The sequence below is a fragment of the Peromyscus maniculatus genome, chromosome X (genome assembly GCF_049852395.1).
Source record: "Peromyscus maniculatus bairdii isolate BWxNUB_F1_BW_parent chromosome X, HU_Pman_BW_mat_3.1, whole genome shotgun sequence".
NCBI classification, from domain to species: Eukaryota; Metazoa; Chordata; class Mammalia; order Rodentia; family Cricetidae; genus Peromyscus; species Peromyscus maniculatus.
In genome coordinates, this window is record NC_134875.1 from 134,870,484 (window position 1) to 134,887,553 (window position 17,070).

At 50.1% G+C, this 17,070-nt stretch overlaps 1 protein-coding gene and 1 non-coding gene across 5 annotated transcripts in view; one reads left to right on the top strand and one right to left on the bottom strand.

The window, feature by feature from the left end:
- The window catches only part of Tfe3 (transcription factor binding to IGHM enhancer 3), a 14,238-nt gene extending 4,278 nt beyond the window's left edge, over nt 1-9,960 (bottom strand). The window contains exons 1-8 of one of the 4 annotated variants that reach the window (XM_006998598.4): nt 9,580-9,960; nt 7,039-7,152; nt 5,769-6,007; nt 5,021-5,266; nt 4,681-4,785; nt 3,062-3,179; nt 1,753-1,809; nt 1,510-1,585 (exon numbers count right to left, since the gene is read on the bottom strand). In XM_006998598.4, the coding sequence (XP_006998660.1) occupies nt 1,510-1,585; nt 1,753-1,809; nt 3,062-3,179; nt 4,681-4,785; nt 5,021-5,266; nt 5,769-5,987 (821 nt within the window). In that variant the 5' untranslated portion in view covers nt 5,988-6,007; nt 7,039-7,152; nt 9,580-9,960. Of the gene's footprint in view, nt 1-1,509; nt 1,586-1,752; nt 1,810-3,061; nt 3,180-4,680; nt 4,786-5,020; nt 5,267-5,768; nt 6,073-7,038; nt 7,153-8,665; nt 8,708-9,579 lie in introns of those variants that run through there. The other 3 variants (XM_006998597.4, XM_042268822.2, XM_042268823.2) reach the window with 3 other exon arrangements.
- A 3,448-nt stretch (nt 9,961-13,408) lies between these two features.
- Nucleotides 13,409-13,548, top strand: LOC121825927 (small nucleolar RNA SNORA70). Its single transcript, XR_006068290.1, has one exon. It is a non-coding gene; the product is annotated as a small nucleolar RNA SNORA70 (small nucleolar RNA).
- The last annotated feature ends 3,522 nt before the right edge of the window (nt 13,549-17,070 follow it).

Consider the following 17,070-nt stretch of genomic DNA (forward strand, 5'->3'; position numbering starts at 1 on the left):
AAGCAAATGCTTACAAAAACCCCTATGCCTGCAATCTTCCACTGGTGGCCATTATACCCCGAAACCTGGAATCCTTCTTGTAACTCGACCCCTTCTGGCTCCTCTCCTCCCCACTAGAGCCGAGGTTGGCCTCAGTGTCAACATGGGAAAGTATTCTCACCTCAGACCCTGTACTTGGATACAAGCCTTCCCCCAGAGCATTTTCCCTCCACCATGGGGCTGGCCTCTTGAACCTTGCCCGTTCCTGCTCTCGGTGCTGGGGAAGAACGCAGGGCTCCATGGCAGACAAGAACTGCGCTTGGCTATGTTAACGCGGCTCCATGGTTAGGCTCTCCAGTCCTGTTCCCTTGTCAGCTGAGTCCTGCTCAGTCCTATACTCCTCACAGCCAGCTTCACCTTTCCAACATTCGCGCATCTTCCTCCTTTTCTTTCTTCTTTTTTTATTTTGAGATCTATTTATTTTTGTTTTATGTGTATGGGTGTTTTGCCTGCATGTGTGTGTGTGTGCCAATAGTGCCTGCCTATGGCCCATGGAGGCCAGGAAAGGTTATCAGATCCCCTGGAACTGGAGTCACAGACACCATGTGGGTGCTGGGAATCAAACTCGTGTCTTCTGCAAAAGCAGTCAGTGCTCTTAACTGCTGAGCCACCTCTTCAGCCCTACCCTGTTCTTTTTGTTGTTTTGGAGCTGGCCTCAAACTGTAGATCCTCCTGCCTCAGACTGATGGGTGCTGGGACGACAGGCCCTGTTCCCTTCTGTTCATTATGTTCTACATCCCTCATTAGAACATATGTCATCAATTCAACTGTCTTTGACTTTTAGTTTTTCAAGACAGGGTTTCTCTGTGTAACGGTCCTGGCTGTCCTGGAACTCACTCTGTAAACCTGGCCTCGACCTCACAGAAATCCACCTGCCTCTGCCTCCTGAGTGCTGGGATTAAAGGCGTGCGCCCGGCAGGATTCTACTTGTCTTAACTGTCTACTTGCCCCAACTAAAGCATCAGATCCAAGAGGACAAGGGTCTTTTTCTCTTTTGTTCCCTCTGGTATTCTCAGAGCCTAGCAGAGTACCTGGTACAAAGCAGAGGCCCAGTAGCTAAATCTTGAGTAAGGAAGTACTAAATGAATAGAACACTTGTGTTCTACAGGGTACAGATAGGAACAGACAAACTAACATCGTGTACTTACAGCCTGAGGGTCTACAGTCCCCCAGCTAAGAAAAAACAGAGAGCTCTTTTCGGGGGAGGTATTGATTTTTTGATGCAGAGTCTCACTCTGTAGCCCAGGATAGTCTAGAACTTACTATGTAGCCCAGGCTGGCCTTGAACTCGTGGCAATCCTCCTGCCCCAGCCTCCCCGGGGCTGGGATTGCAGGTATGAGCCTCAGCATCTAGCTCGGAGACCTTTTGTCTGGGCAAGACTACACGGCAGACACACCAAGGAACACCTTTCCTGGTGCAGAGTGCTTATTCCACCTCCCATTGGCCTGGGGTCCCCAGCCCAGACTCACGGATCATTGGACTTGGGGATGAGGGTGCCCAGCTCTTTGATCCTATCGTTAATGTTGAATCGCCTGCGTCGTTCAACTTTCAAGAGAGGGGGAAAAAGAAAGAGTAGGAGAGAGTCATCAATGGGTGAAGGAAGAGAGAAGAACAGGGGTGCTGGGAGGCTCCCCGTGGGAGGCAGCCCTCAAAGCAAGGAGCACGGCAGGGCTGAGTGGCAGGTGAGCAAGTGCGCCTGCTCTCGGGCTTACTTAGGTTGTGATTGTCTTTCTTCTGTCGTTCCTTCAAAAGGGCCTTTGCCTCGGTTTCTGGAAGAGAGTGAGGGCGGATATCAGGGCCTCTGGGTAGAGGAAGCAGAGCCCCTGCAGATGCAGAGGTAGGGGCTAGTGGGAGAGGGGCAGAAGGCGCCACTCTTTAGAGATGGGGGTCTTGCTTTGTTGTCCAGGCTGGCCTTGAACACCTGACTTAAGCCATCTTCCTTCTCAGTCTCCAAATTAGCTGCAACTACAGAGTTTGGCCACAGAGCCAGACTTGGAGTGATTTTTTTTATTTTTTAAGTAAGGTTTATTTATTTTTATTTTCTGTGTATGGGTGCTTTGTCTTCATGTATGAATGCATACCCCGTGCATGCCTGGCATCCAAGTAAGTCAGAAGAGGGCACTACATCCCCAAGAACTTGAGTTACAGATAGTTGTGAGCTGCCACGTGGATGCCGGGAATCAAACCCAGGTCCTCTGGAAAAGCAGACAGTGCTCTTAACTGCTGACCCTGACGACGACCATAATGATGATGATGACGACGACGACTGTAACAAAAAAAACAGCTGCTGCTGCTTCTTCTCCTTCTCCTCCTCCTCCTTCTTCCTTCTTTTTCTTCTTTCTTCTTCTTCTTCTTTTTTTTTTAAAGACAAGGTCTCAATGTATAGCTCATACTGGCCTTAAACCTTCCAAGTGCTGGGACCACAATCATGCACCAGCACACCTGTTGACTGCTTTAAAAGATGTCTTGAGCCAGGCATGGTAGTTCATGCCTACAATCTCAGCATTGTGAAGGAGAGGCAGGAAGATCGCTCCAAGTTCAATGCCAGCCTGGGCTATATAGGGAGTGCCAGAGCTGGGCATTTGGGCATAGCTCTGTAATTTCAGCACTTAGGAGGCTGAGGCAAAAGGGCTACTGGGAATCTGAGGTCAGCCTAGGCTACAGAGTGAAACTATGTCTCAAAAAAAAAAAGGACTTTGCTATTTCTTTTTTTTGGACCCATGGTGGCACAGGCCTTCTATTATACCCAAGATAAGAGAAAGTCAGAGAAAACGAGGTGAACGTAGGACTAAGAACCATATGAGAAAAAACAAAGAGAGGAAAGCAGTTGACTTTGTTTCTCTTCTCTGATGGAACCTAGGGTCTCGCAGATGCTAAGCTACCCTCCCAGTCCCGGCCTCAACCTGTTTCTGAAAAGCTCAAACCCTCTCCCTGGAATCAGGTCTAGCTCCAGACCCGGCAGTGACAGGGCTTGGCTCAAGGGACAGGGTGGGGGTGCAGGGCCAAGACCCTAGCACTTACCAGAGATCTCCCGTTTGATGTTAGGCAGCTCGGCCGGACAGGAATTGCTGACAGTGATGGCCGGGGTGGCCACTCCTTGGTTGCTGTACACATCGAGCAGATTCCCTGACACAGGCAGCTGTGGACAACCAAGGTGTACAAGAGTCTCCTCAAACTCAGGCTCCCGACCCTCACATATGAAAACCCAGGGCCCTCTAATGCAAGGACCGGGGATTCCAGGAGATCCCTTCTCCCTCAGGGAAGTTTCACATGGTACTTAACAGCAGGAACAGAACCAAGTGAACGTTCTCTGGTTTGTGGGGATTGGGGTCCACCCACCCAGCCCCTCAAATGCCTCAGTGGCCTCTGAAGCCCTTCTCCAAAACAACTCGAGGGCTGACTCTGAGAAGAAAAATGCTGGAGAATCAGTTCACAGGTCTCTGTCAGTTTGGATCTGACATTCCAGGCCATTAGGTGCTTCCAGCACAGCATTCCAATCCAGCATTCTTGGAACACTCCAACGCAATCTTCTCAGACCTTGGTAAATTATCATGGCAACGTGCCACTCAAATTGTGGCTTTCTGGAGAGTTCCAGCCAAGTCCCCAGCCTTAAGTGCGATCACTACTTTAAAAACCATGAACTGCCACTGGTCATTCACCAAGGTCCTGACTCTGTATCCACCCACATGTTCTGATAGCTCAGGTGGTCTGGTCTATTCCACAGCTGGTGCTGCTTTTATACCAGCCTTACTTTTTGTCTTTCTCTCTTACCACGCTAGATACAGTCTGGGGCAACACACTCGGATAGAAGTGGTCCCAGTCCTAGCCCTCGGTGAGCTGGCATACACTGAAATCCTTCTGAGGCTTTCTGGCTTGTAACCTCTAGTTATGTCCAAAGCAGTGAAAAGTTGGGATAGAGCGGAACTTTCTGTGTGTGATACTGAAGACAGAACCTAGGACTTCAACACAGGCTAGGCAAGCACTCTACTCAGCTACCACCCCCCCCAACCCACTCCCCCACCCCCACCCGCCCCAGCTCAAACCATTTTTATACAAGGTTCTATCCTCTTGCTATGTTGGGAAAAGCTATGAGATAACTTGCCAAGGCATGTTATGAGATTCTTTGAATGTTCCAGAATCAGACCGTTATAATGGCAGCTCTCTTGCTCTGGAAAGTTTTATCCATTTTACAAGGATCCAGCCTCTTAGCCCAATTCATCGCAAGGGACTTGGTACATTCCAAATGGTACAAGGTCCAACCACTTGCTACAACCCAAGTCCTTTGGTTCCAGTTACTACACGGTAGTATCTGAATCCCTTGGGATACTCCAACTGCTACCTTATTCCCACTTCTTGGTACTTATAAGCGCAAAGCCCAAGTGCCCAGGTAATAGTGTGTCTAGAAACTCCCCATACTGTAAATATGTAAGTCTACCAGGGCTACCTCTCCATGAAGTCCAACAAGGGCCCCAGGACAGTGGTGGGCCTAAGCGTCATCCTCAATATAAGGCCTTTCTGTCAATCTTAGTATAATGCATGGCAAAGGTCGCTCATATACACACACATAGCCAGTGCGGGCGTGGTCTTAGTGACAGAAGAATGCCATACTTTTCAGACCACCTCCCTTCTTAGGACCTCACCGTGCTGGGAAGCTGCAGCCCTGCTGTGCCTCCGGGAAGATAGCTGAGCATCTCATCGTTGTAACTGGACTCTAGGCTGATGATCTCATCAATGACATCATCAATCTGGGGGAAGAAGTAAATGCTGTACAGGGTTAGAGGAACTGGGAGGGAAGGCTGGGGTGGGAGTAGCGTAATGGTAGAGTGCTGGCCTAGCATGTGCAAGGCTCTGGGTTCTAGTCCCAGCACCCAGTATTCACACACACACACACACACACACACACACACACACACACACACACAAGTAATAATCAAACAACTGGACGAAGGGCCTAAGGGAAGGTTATCTACAGCCTCTTACCTCCTTCTCTGAGCTGGATCCAATGGTGAGCAGTGCCATAGGGCTGTTAGGGGCACTGCCTGTCGGGCCAGCGGCATGGGCAGTCTCAGGGCCAGGAAGTGGCTGGGCACTGGCAGGCCCTGGTGGCGGGGTGAGGGCCTGGGAAGCCAGCTTGGGCCCAAGTGTGGTAGACAAGTACTGTTTCACCTGCTGCCGGCGAGCTTGCTGGAGATGGTAGCGTGTGGGGTTCTCCAGGTGGGTCTGAACCTGTGAAATCAAAGATGGGGGGTTGGGGGGAGACACAAAAGAGCTCAGAGGAATAACTGAGCCCCAGCCTGACCCTGTCACTCAACTATTTTCAGGCTCATGTGGACAAACTGGGCCTGGGATTTGAGAACATCTCAAAAGTATTAGTAAATCTGCCAAGACCCTAAACTTCTTTCTCCAGAAATCCTTTAGAACCTCCAAAATCTACCTGGGCTTATAAGTTCTCTCAGGCTCTAGATCATCCTGTCAGAGTCCTCTAAACATCCTGATGAGTCTCTGATACCGCCCAACAGAACCAGGAACCATACCACATATACCTTCCCTACATAGCCTCACAAGTCCAGAAGAAAACCTAAGAAACCATCAACACACGGGCACAAGCACAGACCATTTCAACACTATCCTAACCTGTCCTTAGAACCACTGGGACCCTGGGGCCACCCCTTAGCTCCCTGGACCATTTCTAGTCATTGACTCCCAGAGCTTCCGGATCTGTCCTTACCTTGAGAACCTCCCTGGGCACCTGAGCTGGGGGTGGACGACCCAATGTGTGGCCACCAGCCGACACACCAATCACAGAGATGGCTGGTGAGGCCGGTGCCGGACTGGGGAAGGGGGCGGCGGCTGCCTGTTCCCGCCGCTCACGCCTCTCCTGCTCCTGGGCCTGGGCCCGCATCAGCTGCTGCCGCAGCAAGACCCGTGATGAAGATGACGATGCCATGGCAGGGGTCCTGGAGCCCCCTGTAGAAGACGATGCAGAGAGTGTGGCTGGGCTGGTTGGTGTGGCCTGCAGTGATAGTGGGAGGCTGTGGAATGGGAAATATGGGGCCATAGGTAAGCTAGAAGTCTCCGTCCGAGCCTAAGGGCGGCCTGTGCTGGAGCAGATAGGTCTAGAAACGGACTTGTTATCCGTGTTCCCAGACCACAATGGCAACATAGGTACCAGGCCTGGATGTGGGCTCTAGGAGACACTGGGACCAGACACAGTTCCGTCCCTCAGAGGTCACAGTCTGGCCCATTCCTCCAGAGGAAATCAAGTGTAGCCTTCAGCCTGAACGGTGAAGCCTCGGTTGGAGCAGGTTCCCAGAGCGAGTGCTGGGCTCTAATCTAAGGGAGTTTTTCTTACTAACAAGATGAGCTCAAGTGGAACTGAAGCTGGAGGGATGCTCAGCCTAGTCTGGAGCTCCGGGAAGTGGGCATCAGGCTCCAGGGGAGCCTCAGACTCCGTTTCCTCCCTGGCCAGGGTTCTGCTGCCAGGCGCAAGTTAGTTTTGAAAATCTCAGAGGTTTCACAATCCTCTCTTCCTGCCCCTCTTCCAGGTCCCCTCCCCTCTCGTAGAGCCCAGGCCGATGACTCAGCACATTTAGACTTCCACCCACCAGCCTGGCCGCCCCAGAGCCCAGCGAGGGTGGGCTTGCCAGGTGTGCCCAGGGCTGACCAGGCAGGGGCTGCATGGCCCTGCCCACTGCCCTACCCACGGGAGGGCGGGAGTTTAGGAAGGCCACGCCCATCCAAGCAGCCAGGCCTGCAGGAAGATGTGTGTGTGTGTGTGTGTGTGTGTGTGTGTGTGTGTGTGAACTGAGCAGGGAAACAAGGGAGGGGTAGGGGAGCACTGGCTTGTCCCCATGTTCCTCTCCTTCGCGCCTCTAGCCTCTGCACTGGGAAAATACAGGCCACTGAAAAGGGGGGAAGGGGCTGGGTGGGCTCAGAGGGCCCTGGGCCCTTCAAGTGGGTTGGAGAAGTGACAGAAGGGTCACTTAGGCCAGGCCTACCTGGAGCGGAGGGGTAGGGGTTGGCTTTTGAGCTCGTAGAAGCTGTCAGGATCAAGGATGTTTTCTAATTCGATGTCAGCAACAATCCCGGATTCCGGAAGCAAAGAATTCAGGCTGAGGGTGGGAGGGAGGAAGGGGTGGTGAGCAGTGACGGCCAGGAGCTCTAATACCCTCCCTTCCCCAGACACCATGGCAGGCGCTGGCACACGGAAGGGCACTGCCACCAAGACGTCCCATATCCTCTCCCTCTGCCTACTCCTGACTGCTACCCACAGGCCCTTAAGGGTCAGAACAATAAAAATGCCCGGACAACTCCTTCACTGGAACAATCACAACCTGGGCTTAAGGGAGGAAACAAGAAGACTTCGGGAATGACCATTCACTTTGTAAAAGGACTCCAGGCGCTGCATTCAGAGTCCTCCCAGCCCCCACCCCCCCTACTGTTTTGCCGACAGCTGAATGTGAACCCATGTCTGTATGCACACAGAGCAAGTAAGGGCACCCCTCAGCCTAAGAGTCCATTGTAACACAACCTGAATGCATCACAAAGAGAAGTGGGCTCCCTCATTTACTTTGCATCAGGAGTTACCACTTGACAAGGGAGTTCTTCCAGCCCCAGCCAGAGTTCATAGGCCGCTGATACCCATCCAAACATAAGAATGGGAATAGGAAAGGCTCCCCTCCTCCACCAGTGAGCATCTTCAAAGAGAGAATCTGAGTGCACGATCTGCCTTGCAGGAGGAGCATCATTCTTAGCTCCAAGAAACTGCCCAGCCTCCTCCTACTTTTTAGATAGATCAAAACACACGCCCGTTTTCAGTATCAACATTCACTGGCCCAAAAAACAAGCCATATCTCCGATGAAGGAAGGCTGAGGTCCGCCTAGACTATATAGGGAGGCTTCATCTCAAATTATATATAAAAAAAACAAAAAACAAACCCATAGGAGCTGGGAGCTGGGGCTTGCCTAGCATGTAAGAGCCCTGGGTTCTACCCACAGCTCGGCAACAAAGCAATATCCATGTCTCCCATTGAACTGTGCCCACTACTGTGATGACCGAGGCTGTTATAAAGACTCTAAGATGATTCTGCTCAGTCCTCCCTGCCGGGTATAAAGGACCTAGTGTCCAGGCCCAAAACACACACACACGAGGGTGAATGTGTACCCTTGCTGGAAGTGTATAGCTCAGTGGCGCAGCACCTGCCTACCAAGTGGGAAGCCCTGGGGTCCACCCACCGCATCCCCAAATAATATGCACCCTTGAGTGTAGTCAAGTTTAGAATCCACGAAGATTGTGACTTCAAATGGTAAGAAAGTCTCTCCCCTCCCCAACAATGGTCTTCCTTCCCCTCCTTGGCCACAGATGGGGCTCTAAAACCACCCAGGAAGTTGGGAAGAGGAAGCTCCCAGAGTAGCTGAGTTCAGCACAATCCGGGGCAGAAAGGAGGCAGCCCCCTCCCATCCCCATACACCACTGCACATAGTTGGAAAAAAAAAATGGGTGCTGGGGAGGGCAAGGCTGTGGACAAGGAAGAGCTGGAGTTTCCAAGCAAGGCTGATGGGAGAGGATGAGGAGAGGAGAGACGGAGGACCCACCCAGACAGGGATGGTGCAATCGGTACTCACTCCAGCTCTAGAGACTGATTCAAGATTACACCCGGGAACTGAGAGACAGGCTGGGAGGGCGAAATAAAAGGAAGAGGGGGTGTGTGGGTAGGGAGTGGGCAGGGCTGCCGGAGAGGTGAGTGGCAGCACAAACAAGACCCTCCTCTGGGTTCCCAAGTAAGGGTTGAGGCCTCCCCCTCCTAAGGCTAAGAGTGAACTATCTATCCAGTCTGCCCTGCCGCCTCGCACTTCAGCTCCTACTCGAAGAGGCTGGAGGGGTTTCTACTATGCCGGCATTTCTATACGGACTGGGCGGGGGGTGAGGGGGCGCATCCGTGAACGATTGGGCCGATCGATCAAGCTGCTTCGCTCGATTATTCACGCACACACACACTCACGGCATATCTGCGACTTCCCCCTAACCCCTCCAGATTCATGTTATCCCCAAACACAGCACCGGCTACTGGGAGTCACTAAGTGCCCCAAATAGCACCTCTGCCTCCCAGGATCCTTTCTCCCACACTGAAGGAAGAAAAGATTCCAGGATTTCCTTAAAATCAGTGCCTCGCCTAACAGTGTGCCCTCAAATTCATCCCTCTGCGACCGACTCAACAATCCCAAATTCAGCTTCTAATCAGTTTCCCAAGTTCGCTACCCCAGACCAGTTTCTGTACGCTCCACAATCTGCCTCGCTAGACCCAGGAAAGAGCCCCCCAAATATGACCCTGTCCTCCTTAACGTACTCCCACTACTCCTTTAAGCTCCAGTCTAAGCGGGTCAATACCAGATTTCTGAGGTGCCCACCCAAGATGGGCACCCCGACGTCCTTCAAGTCTAGGCAAAGAGTCTCCGATCCCAGTCCGGGCCCCCCAATGTCCTGAGATGAGTCCCCAGGGAACCTCAGTTGTCACTCCCGGCCCCAGGTGGCCCCGCACCTGAGCAGCTGGGCTGAGTCGGCTGGTCTGCGCTCTTCCAACAGCAAGAACACGGCTCGAGGGCCCTCCGCGCTGGCCTCTACGGCGTCCCGAGATGGCTCGGCTGCATGAGACATGACGCCCGGCCCCGGGCGAGCCCTGCCAGGCCGGTCGGGCCTTAGCCCGGTCCCCCTAACAAAATAAGAGTCCCCCTCCCCCCGCTCGCCACTGCCTCCTCCGTTAAGCCATGGAGCTAGCTCTGCGCGGGCGGGCGGCGTCGGGAAGATGGGATGGGCCGTGAGTCATCACCCGCCCTGAACGGACCGACACCCTGAACGGGTCTAACCCCGGACGACCGCTTGCCTCCCCCTCGTCCTCTTCCCCCTCCTCCCAGGACTGGGGAAACTCCACAGGAAGTGACCACACTGGGGATGGAAGTCTGGTTGGGCCAGACCTCCTGAGCAAGGCAGCCAATTGCTACCGGGAGATTCGAGGGCCCGCCCTAAGCCACGACTTCGAGGCGTAGGGAACACCGGGTTCGCTCCGCCCTTCGGAAAAGGGAGCCCTTAGGCCACGCCCTCGGCGGCGGAAGCAAATAGGCGAGGAGTGATTTGGTTGAGCTCCGCCTTCATTTTTGCGTTGCTTCCTGAGCCACACCCCCTCTTCTCAACTTATCCACACCATCCCTACACCGCCCCCAGCCCCAACCCCCAGCCCCAGCAAGATGTTAAACTGAGTCTTGGGTTTTCAGCGCCTGCCTGCAAAGTCTGCACGCCAAGCTTTTAGCAGATCAGCGCTGGCTCTTAGCCTAGGGTCATCCCAACTTCTTTGTACCGGTCCCTTCTCAAGCCACGATGTAACCGAGGCTGAAGCAACATCCCTTGAAGATGGTGCTGAAACCATACCCTTTCGGTGCCCGCAGTCCAGCCACGGAGGTGGACTTCCTGACGGAGCTCAGCCTGTTTTGCTATCTAAAGTGCTTATTGTACTATGATCATTGTACTACGCAATAGATGGTTAATGAATCTTTTGACAGACGGATGAATGAGTGGACGGATGGTAATTAGATCTGGTTTTCCAGTGAATGACTTCTGTAATCATAACCAACTATTTGAATAATGCAGGAAACATGCTTCACTCTGCGCCTCCACTTTTCTGCCCTGTCAAATGGGGGCCATAATGTGTGTCAGCAGAGTTATGAGGATTAGACAGAAATAATGAAAAGGGGCTGGCCCGCTGTTTTGCATACAATAAATTCCCCCAAAATTAATTGATTCGCTCACTTGTTCACGTATCCAGCATTCAGGAGGTGCCTGTGTGGGGCAAACAAATGCAAGGTGGCATGGACACAGCAGTCCCGTCCATAACCTTCAGTTACATTTGTGTACACCTGAGCCCACCAGTGCCCCTGCTGCTTCCCAACATCCCAGGACCGGCAGTTGGATTATGAGAACACGAAAGTGGGTACGGGAGTATGGTGGGACTAGTCTGTAATCACAGTACCAGGGAAATGAAAGCCAGAATAAGATGTTCAAGGTCATCTTCAGCTACACAGTGAGTTACAGAATGATCGCAAATAAATAAATAAATAAATAAATAAATAAATAAATAAATAAATAAATAAATAAATAAATAAAAATGTTCACTGGACTTGCAATTTGTGATATTGGTAAAGTTATTTCCCAAGTGCCTCACTTGGTTTTATAAACTTGCACATTTCTGCACACAAATAGCCATCTCACAATGGGGAACCTCTACAGAAGAAAGATTATAGTCTTAAGTTATTTTTGAAGATTTTGTTTTCTTTTGTTTGAGACAGGATTCACTTTTGTAGCCTTAGCCGGCCTGTAACTCACTAAGTAAAACACATTGGCCTTGAATTTCCAGACATCTGCCTGTCTGCCTCTTCCTCTCCAGAGCTGGGATTGAAGGGCAAACACCACTACTCCAGGACAGTCTTTTTTTAAAACTATTTATTTATTGTGTGTGTGTGTGTGTGTGTGTGCCTGCATGTACGTATGTGAACCATTACATGTAAAAGACTGTGGAGGTCAGAAGAGGACACTGGATGCCCTGAAACTGGAGTCGCAGGTGGCTATAAGCCTTCATGTGGGTACTGGGCATCAGAACCTGGGTCCTCTATCTGAGCAGCAAATGTTCCTGACCACTGATTGATTTCTCCATCCTTTATTATTCCTATTATTATGTTAGATATATTTTGTGTGTATAAAATCTGAGCATCAGGAGCTGGAGAGATGGCTCAGAGGTTAAGAGCCCTGATTGTTCTTCCAGAGGTCCTGAGTTCAATTTCCAGCAACCACATGGTGGCTCACAACCATCTGTAATGGGATCTGGTGCCCTCAACTAATGGGATCTGGTGCCCTCAACTGGCCTGCAGGGATGCATGCAGGCAGAACACTGTATTAATAATAAATAAATAAATATTTTTAAAAAAATCTGTCCCAGCACTTGGGAGGCAGAGCCAGGCGGATCTCTGTGAGTTCGAGGCCAGCCTGGTCTATAGATCGAGCTCCAGGACAGGCACCAAAACTACACAGAGAAACCTTGTCTTGAAAAACAAAACAAAACAAAAAATCTGAGCAGCAAATGCTCCTAACCGCTGATTGATTTCTTCATCCTTTGTTATTATTATTACTATTATTATTATGTTAGATATATTTTATGTGTATGAATGTTTTCCCTGCATATGGGCTCCAGCACCTGTACCTACATTTCTGGTGCTAGAATTCAGGTCCGCTGGAAGAGCAACCATGTTCTTAACGGCTGAGTCATCTTCTTCAGCCCCAAGAAGAAACATCGTAATATTGTTATTTTCAGTTTTTTTTTTTCCGACACAGGGTTTCTTTGTGTAGCCCTGGCTGTCCCGGAACTCTCTCTGTAGACCAGGCTGGACTCGAACTCACAGAGATCCCCTGCCTCTGCCTCCTGAGTGCTGGGATTAAAGGTGTGCACCACCACCACCTGACCCATTTTTTTTTTTTATTCTTGAGAATTGTATATAGTTAGATAATTTTGCTTTCTGTATGTATGTCTTGAACCAATCTATATCTGAATGGTCTAAGTGCAAAATCCTGAAGGCAGGCATAACGGTGTGATTCTGGAATCTCAGCACTCAGGAGGATAAGGCAGGAGGAAGACAAGTTTGAGGTCAGCCAAAGCTACACAACAGTATGCCGTCTCAAAAATAAAAAATATGGGCCGGGCGTTGGTGGCGCACGCCTTTAATCCCAGCACTCGGGAGGCGGAGGCAGGCGGATCTCTGTGAGTTCGAGGCCAGCCTGGGCTACCAAGTGAGCTCCAGGAAAAGGCGCAAAGCTACACAGAGAAACTCTGTCTTGAAAAACCAAAAAAAAAAAAAAAAAAAAAAAAAAAAAAAAAATAAAAAATATAACGGGCTGGAGAGCTGGCTCGGTGGGAAAGAACACTCCCTGCACTTGCAAAGGCCCTGGATTCAGTTCTCAATAAGCACAGGGCAGCTCACTACCATTTGTAACTCTGGTTCCAAGAGTGCCCTCTTGTGGCCTCAGTGAACGTCAGCCACAGACGGTGCACAGACATTCCTGCAGGCAAAACACCCGTACGATACACATAAAAGAAAATTAATAACAAAAACTGAAAGAGACCATCTCTTTCTATCCTTCAAAATATTAGAACACAATGTTTGGGGGGGGGGGTAAAGAGTTGAGATAAGGTCTCACTATATAGCCCTAGCTGCCCTGGAACTTGTATTTAACCAGACTGGCCTTGAACTCATAGAGATCCACCTGCCCGCTGCCTCCCCTGTGCTGAGATTAAAGGTGTGGGCCACCATGCCTCTCTAGAAGAGTTTTTGAAGAATAAGTTAAAAGCTTCAAGTAGGAAAAAGAAACATGGGGGCCACGTGTGCAATGGCTGTGAACAGCAGCCTCCTTGGGAGTGCATGTAGCCTGTTGCCTATATGGGTTACCCTAAGGGACCTTGGAGACAATTTTCTTGTGGATATTCATGTTTCTGATTTCAATGGCTGTCTCCAATCTAGGCTCCAGGCACGTGTATGTGGGTGCCTTTGGGAAGCCCCAAGACACAGAGGCCAGAATTCACATTGGCCAGATCATCAAGCTACAGAATAAGGAATACGAGATTGAGGCTCTATGTAGAGCCAAGTTCAAGTTCCCTTGTTGCCAGAAGATCCACACCTCAAATAAGTGGGGCCTCTAAGTTTAATGCAGATGAATTTGAAGATATGCTAGCTGAGAAGTGACTCATCCCCGATGGCTATGAAGTCAATTATACCCTCCAGGCATGGCTCCCTGGACAAGTAGAGAGCCCTGAACTCCTGAGGGCTTTCACTGTGCTATCCTACAACTCACAGGATCAGGTTCAGTGATAAATATCACACCCAGTCTGGAAAAAGAATAGAAAAATGGCCAGGCAGCAGTGGCAGAGGTCTTTAATCCCAGCACTCGGGAAGCAGAACCAGGTGGATCTCAGTGAGTTCGAGGCCAGGCTGGTCTACAGAGTGGGTTCCAGGACAGACAGGTCTACCCAAAGAAACCCTGTCTTAAAAAACCAAAAGATATAAACAAAAGCAGCAAGAGTCGATAATGATTGGTCCTCCTCTTGGCACTTTCTCTGTGTTAATTCATTTTCATCCTTACACTAAATTCTGAGGAGGGTTCTAAACATTATCTTAGCTTATAGATAAAGAAACCAAGGTACAGCAAGGTGAGGTCACTTGCCCTGAGGTTACTTGTCTGAGACCAGCTCTGACCTGTCAAGGGCTAGCGGGAGGAGAGAGGAATGAGGAAGTATTCAATAGAAATATAGACGGGAGACAATGAGAAAGAGAGACAAAGGATAGCTTCGGAAGGGCCCTGGGTCAATACCCAGCCGCCTCGAGGTTTATTCTAATGGGATTTTTATACACTACCAAGGGAAGAGGCAAAAGACCTCCCCCTTGCAAGATCAAAGCACAACATACAGCCAAGTGTAGACCCTTCCAAACACCTGGTAACCACATCTTTGGACAAATCATCCCATTATGCAGCCCCGCTGGGCAAAGGAAGCTCAGATTCTCTGACCTTGAGTAAGGTTTTACTAGGGAGCCTCTGTGAGCTCCCACAGTTACCCAGTTCATCAAACCTGAACATTCTCCCACTGCCCTGTCTACTAGTCTTTCCATAGATCTCTCTATACCATGCCCAGATAGAAAACTACAAACCGGCTGGGTGGTGGTGGTGCACATCTTTAATCCCAGCACTCAGGAGGCAGAGGCAGGCGGATCTCTGTGAGTTCAAGGGCAGCTTGGACTACGGAGTGAGTCCCAGGACAACCAAGGCTAGTTACACAGAGAAAGCAATCTCAAAGGAGAGGGGAGGGAAAGAGAGAGAGGGAGAGAGAGAGAGAGAGAGAGAGAGAGAGAGAGAGAGAGAGAGAGAGAGAGAGAGAGAGAGAGAGAGCTACAGTTTGAACCAGAAGAGGTGATGCCTTCCCGTGGTCCCAGCTGTTCAGGAGGCTGAGGCAGAAGAATTGCTTGAGGTCTAGCCTGGGCAACCTAGTCAAGACTTCATCTCAAAAATAAATAAGCAATCTGAATGTGGTGGTGCACACTAAACCTAACACTCAGGAGGCAGAGGCAGGAGGATCTCTGTGAGTTCTAGGCTAGTCTGGTCTACAGAGTGAGTTCCAGGGCAGCCAGGGCTACACAGAGAAACCCTGTCTCAAAAACCAAAGGAGCAAACAGAGCCAAGCATAAGATGCAACAATGTGCAAAAACTTGCAATGAACTGAAATCAGCTATTTATAGATGAATTATTCTGGCGCGCGCGGCACACACACATACAGAGGTCAGAGGATGACTTGAAGGAGTCAGCTCTCTCCAACCCTTATGTGGGTTTAGGGCATTGAAAGCAGGTCTTCGGGCTTGGTGGCAATGGCTGTTACCCACCGAGCCACCCCACTAACCCTGAGGCGGGGGAAGTGGGAGCAAGCAGGAAAGCTAGACCAAGGAGTGGGTGGGAGAGCTCCAGAAGGACTTTGCAGGGTTATTTATTTATTTGTTTGAGTCAGGGTCTCATAGCTGTGGTTGGAACTCATCTGTAGCCCAGGCTGGCCTCAAACTCATAGAGGTTCCCCCACCTCTGCTTCTCCAGTGCTGGGACTGAAGGTGTGCACTCCTACGGCTTCGAACTCCTGTGCTTAAGTGATCTATAAGATCAGTCTCCTGAGTAGCTAGGATTACAGGCACCCATCAGCACGGTTAGTTTCTAAATTAAGGATTTTGCAATGGGAAAATCATTCTGGATTATCCAAATAGAACCTAATTGTAAGCATAAGTGTTTTTGCTTGTGTTTGTGTGTTTGTTTGTTTTTGAGACAGGGTTTCTCTGTGTAGCCCTGGCTGTCCTGGATCTCGCTCTGTAGCCAAGGCTGGCCTCGAACTCACAGAGATCTGCCTGCGTCTGCCTCTCAAATTTCAGTTTTAATTAATGGATTTGAACATAGTTTCTTGTGTTTGCTAAACAGTATAACTTCTTTTTGTGAAGGTGAGGCACATCTGCCGGACAGACAGGGAGGAAGGTGTGAGAGTGGGGACAGAGATTGTGGAGAGAGGGCTGCAAGCCAAGGAATGACAGCAGCCACTAGAAGCTGGAAGAGACAAAGGCTACATTTTCCCAGAGAGACACCAGGGGAACAGCTTTGGTGACACCTTGATTTTGGCTCAGTGAAACTGATTTTAAACTTCTAGCTCCCAGAACTGTGAAAGAACAGATTTCCAAATATCTGCTATCTTAAGCCACCGAGTTAAGATGATGAGTTATAACAGCCACAAAAAGCTAACACTGAAGCCTTTGGGGCGGAGCTGGAGGTTATTGTGGGGCACTTAGACATGCTTGGGAATTACCAGTGGCAATTTAAGGGCATAATTGGGGACTATTAGAAAGTACTTGGGTGTTGTTGGAGCCATCAAAGGGCCACGGGGTCAATGGAGAATAGTTTCAGTATAGTTGGGAGACTGGGACTGTAAATGGAGAACGTTTGCAAGTAGCACTAGAGGACACTGAGGGACAATTTTAGGGTGTAGTTGGTACAGTTGAGAAAAACTGGTTTTAGGGTTTTAAATTGTGTGTGTGTGTGTGTGTGTGTGTGTGTGTGTGTGTGTGTGTGTGTGTGTATGTGTGTCTTTAAAAAAAAAAGCCGGACAGTGGTGGCGCACACCTTTAATCCCAGCACTCGGGAGGCAGAGTCAGGTGGATCTCTGTGAGTTTGAGGCCAGCCTGGGCTACAGAGTGAGTTCCAGGACAGCCAGGGCAGTTACATGGAGAAACCCTGTCTCAATACGACACACACACACACACACACACACACACACACACACACACACACACACACAAGAAGAAGAAAAAAAAGAGAAAGGAAGACAGGAAGGAATGTCAGAAGTAAAGCACACAGAAAGAGGACAGACACACACCCACACAGAGAGAGGAGAGGGGGGGGGTTAGGCATGAACATC